The sequence below is a fragment of the Echinops telfairi genome, unplaced genomic scaffold (genome assembly GCF_000313985.2).
Source record: "Echinops telfairi isolate 266 unplaced genomic scaffold, ASM31398v2 ScPeMD7_1;HRSCAF=3_0, whole genome shotgun sequence".
Lineage (NCBI taxonomy): Eukaryota > Metazoa > Chordata > Mammalia > Afrosoricida > Tenrecidae > Echinops > Echinops telfairi.
Window position 1 is genome coordinate 67,754,947 of NW_022103896.1, and position 1,868 is coordinate 67,756,814.

Genomic DNA, 1,868 nt, shown 5'->3' on the forward strand with positions numbered 1-1,868 from the left:
CAAAGGAGAGATGGGCCATCACCAACATCTGAGCCACCCTTGAAGGGGTCTCAAGTCAGCCCAGAAGAATAGGGCTGACTCTAGGACTTCTCTCAAGCTGGCTGCAATGTCAGAACAAAAAATGGTGTCACTGCATATAACGCTACTTGCGTGTAGTAATTCTCCATTTATTTCAACCTCAGAAAATGAGTTACTTTTGGGATCACAGTAATGGAGTGGAATGGATTATCTATACAACCAGCCTCATTTTTGTGTTGCCCTTGTTCACCGGTGTACCAGCTTACATACAGTGGCAGTGCGCAGCAATTGCTATATTCTTCTATTGGATGAACTTCTTATTGTATCTGCAGAGGTAAAATCAGCTTGAATCACGTCTACAGCTTTTACATATTCTTTTAAGCTTTTACATATTCTTTTAATATCAAAAGAAACACTACTACTACAAATGGCAATCATCCATTTGTAACTAGCTAATCAATCTTTTCTTAATTGCTTTAAAATGTCAAGAAATATTTTATATCCTGTTAAGGAAGATGATGGTTCTGGAGTTCAGAGTATAGACCAGCATTTCTAAACCTTGGCACCATTGACATTTGGGGCTAAATAACTCTTTGTTGGGGGTCTTGTCTTGTACATTAGAGCATACTCAGTGACATATACCAGTTACCAGTAGCCTCCTCAGCCAGTTTTGACAAACAAACATATCTCAAATCAATCAGTGATCTAAGCAAACCTAGATTAAATGTGGATTGTTTATGGGAAGATAAAGGCTGGCTATTCTTGTATGACCTGTCATTATATAATGAGGTCATTTTCATTGTTCATGCCTCATTTATGACCTCTGGGAAAACTACTTGAAAGGAAATGATGGGTGTGGAGACCCATGAGGGAAAAAATGTCCAAAGTATTTAATTCTAGAGGGAAGAAAGGCTAAACTACCATACCTCCAACAATTACCACATATAGTATTTTGCATTATATTTGCAATAACAGGAGATAAAAGTTATCATTCACATTGTATGAAAGAAGACATTGAAGCTTTGAGTAAATAGCTTGCCCAGGATTTCGCTAGTAAGTGAAGATTCAGGCATGTCCTGTGCTCCCTACCTCCCGACCCCCTTCATCTGTATCCTTATACCATAAGCACAACCTAAGAGCAAGGCCTTGGTGCTTGCCAGAGGGTGTAGCAAGAGGATTCCGGAGAAACCCTGGCATTGTCGTGCCCTCAGATCAGCTTGTTTAATGGTCTTGAAGAAATACTGGATTTCTGTCTGAATTTAGTTTCTGAGATTCGGAAATCCCTTTAAACTTTATAATCTTGTGAGTTCTTTTCTAATATATAGAGTGTTATTGGCATGTGCTTCACATACCATCCATTTTAATTGTTCATTCATATTAAGAAGATTTGTGCATAATCACCACAATCAATTTCAGAACATTTTCCTCTCTTGTACTTCCTGCTGATAGCTCTCATTTCTGCCTGTCCTCCTCATGCCACACTCTCGTCTAGTTACGCTCCCTATAGACCTACCTCTTCTGGATTTCTTATACAGAAAATCATACAAAACAAAACTCGATCACACAGAATCATACAAAGCAAACAGCCAAAATCCCAACAACAATGACTAGACAAAACAGAAAAACTTCTAAGAGAAAGTAGAAAATATCAAACACTGAGTAAGTTGTCTTTGCCAAAGGAAAAGAAAACGCTCACGAACCGAGAACACACTCACATCTATTTCGAAATCGCACAGGGTTGGATGCTGCAGAAAGAAAGGAAGTGGAATAGGGCTGTGAGATGGGGGGAAGATAAAGCACTTGTGATTGGCTGCACTGTAATAGCATGAGTTCATGAAACCCATCCCAAA

At 39.0% G+C, this 1,868-nt stretch overlaps 1 protein-coding gene across 1 annotated transcript in view; it reads left to right on the forward strand.

The window, feature by feature from the left end:
• Positions 1–1,868, forward strand: part of TRPA1 (transient receptor potential cation channel subfamily A member 1) — a 57,956-nt gene that overhangs the window by 44,321 nt on the left and 11,767 nt on the right. Inside the window, 1 exon segment of the mRNA XM_045290234.1 lies at positions 183–422. Within this exon segment, the coding sequence (XP_045146169.1) occupies positions 183–422 (240 nt within the window).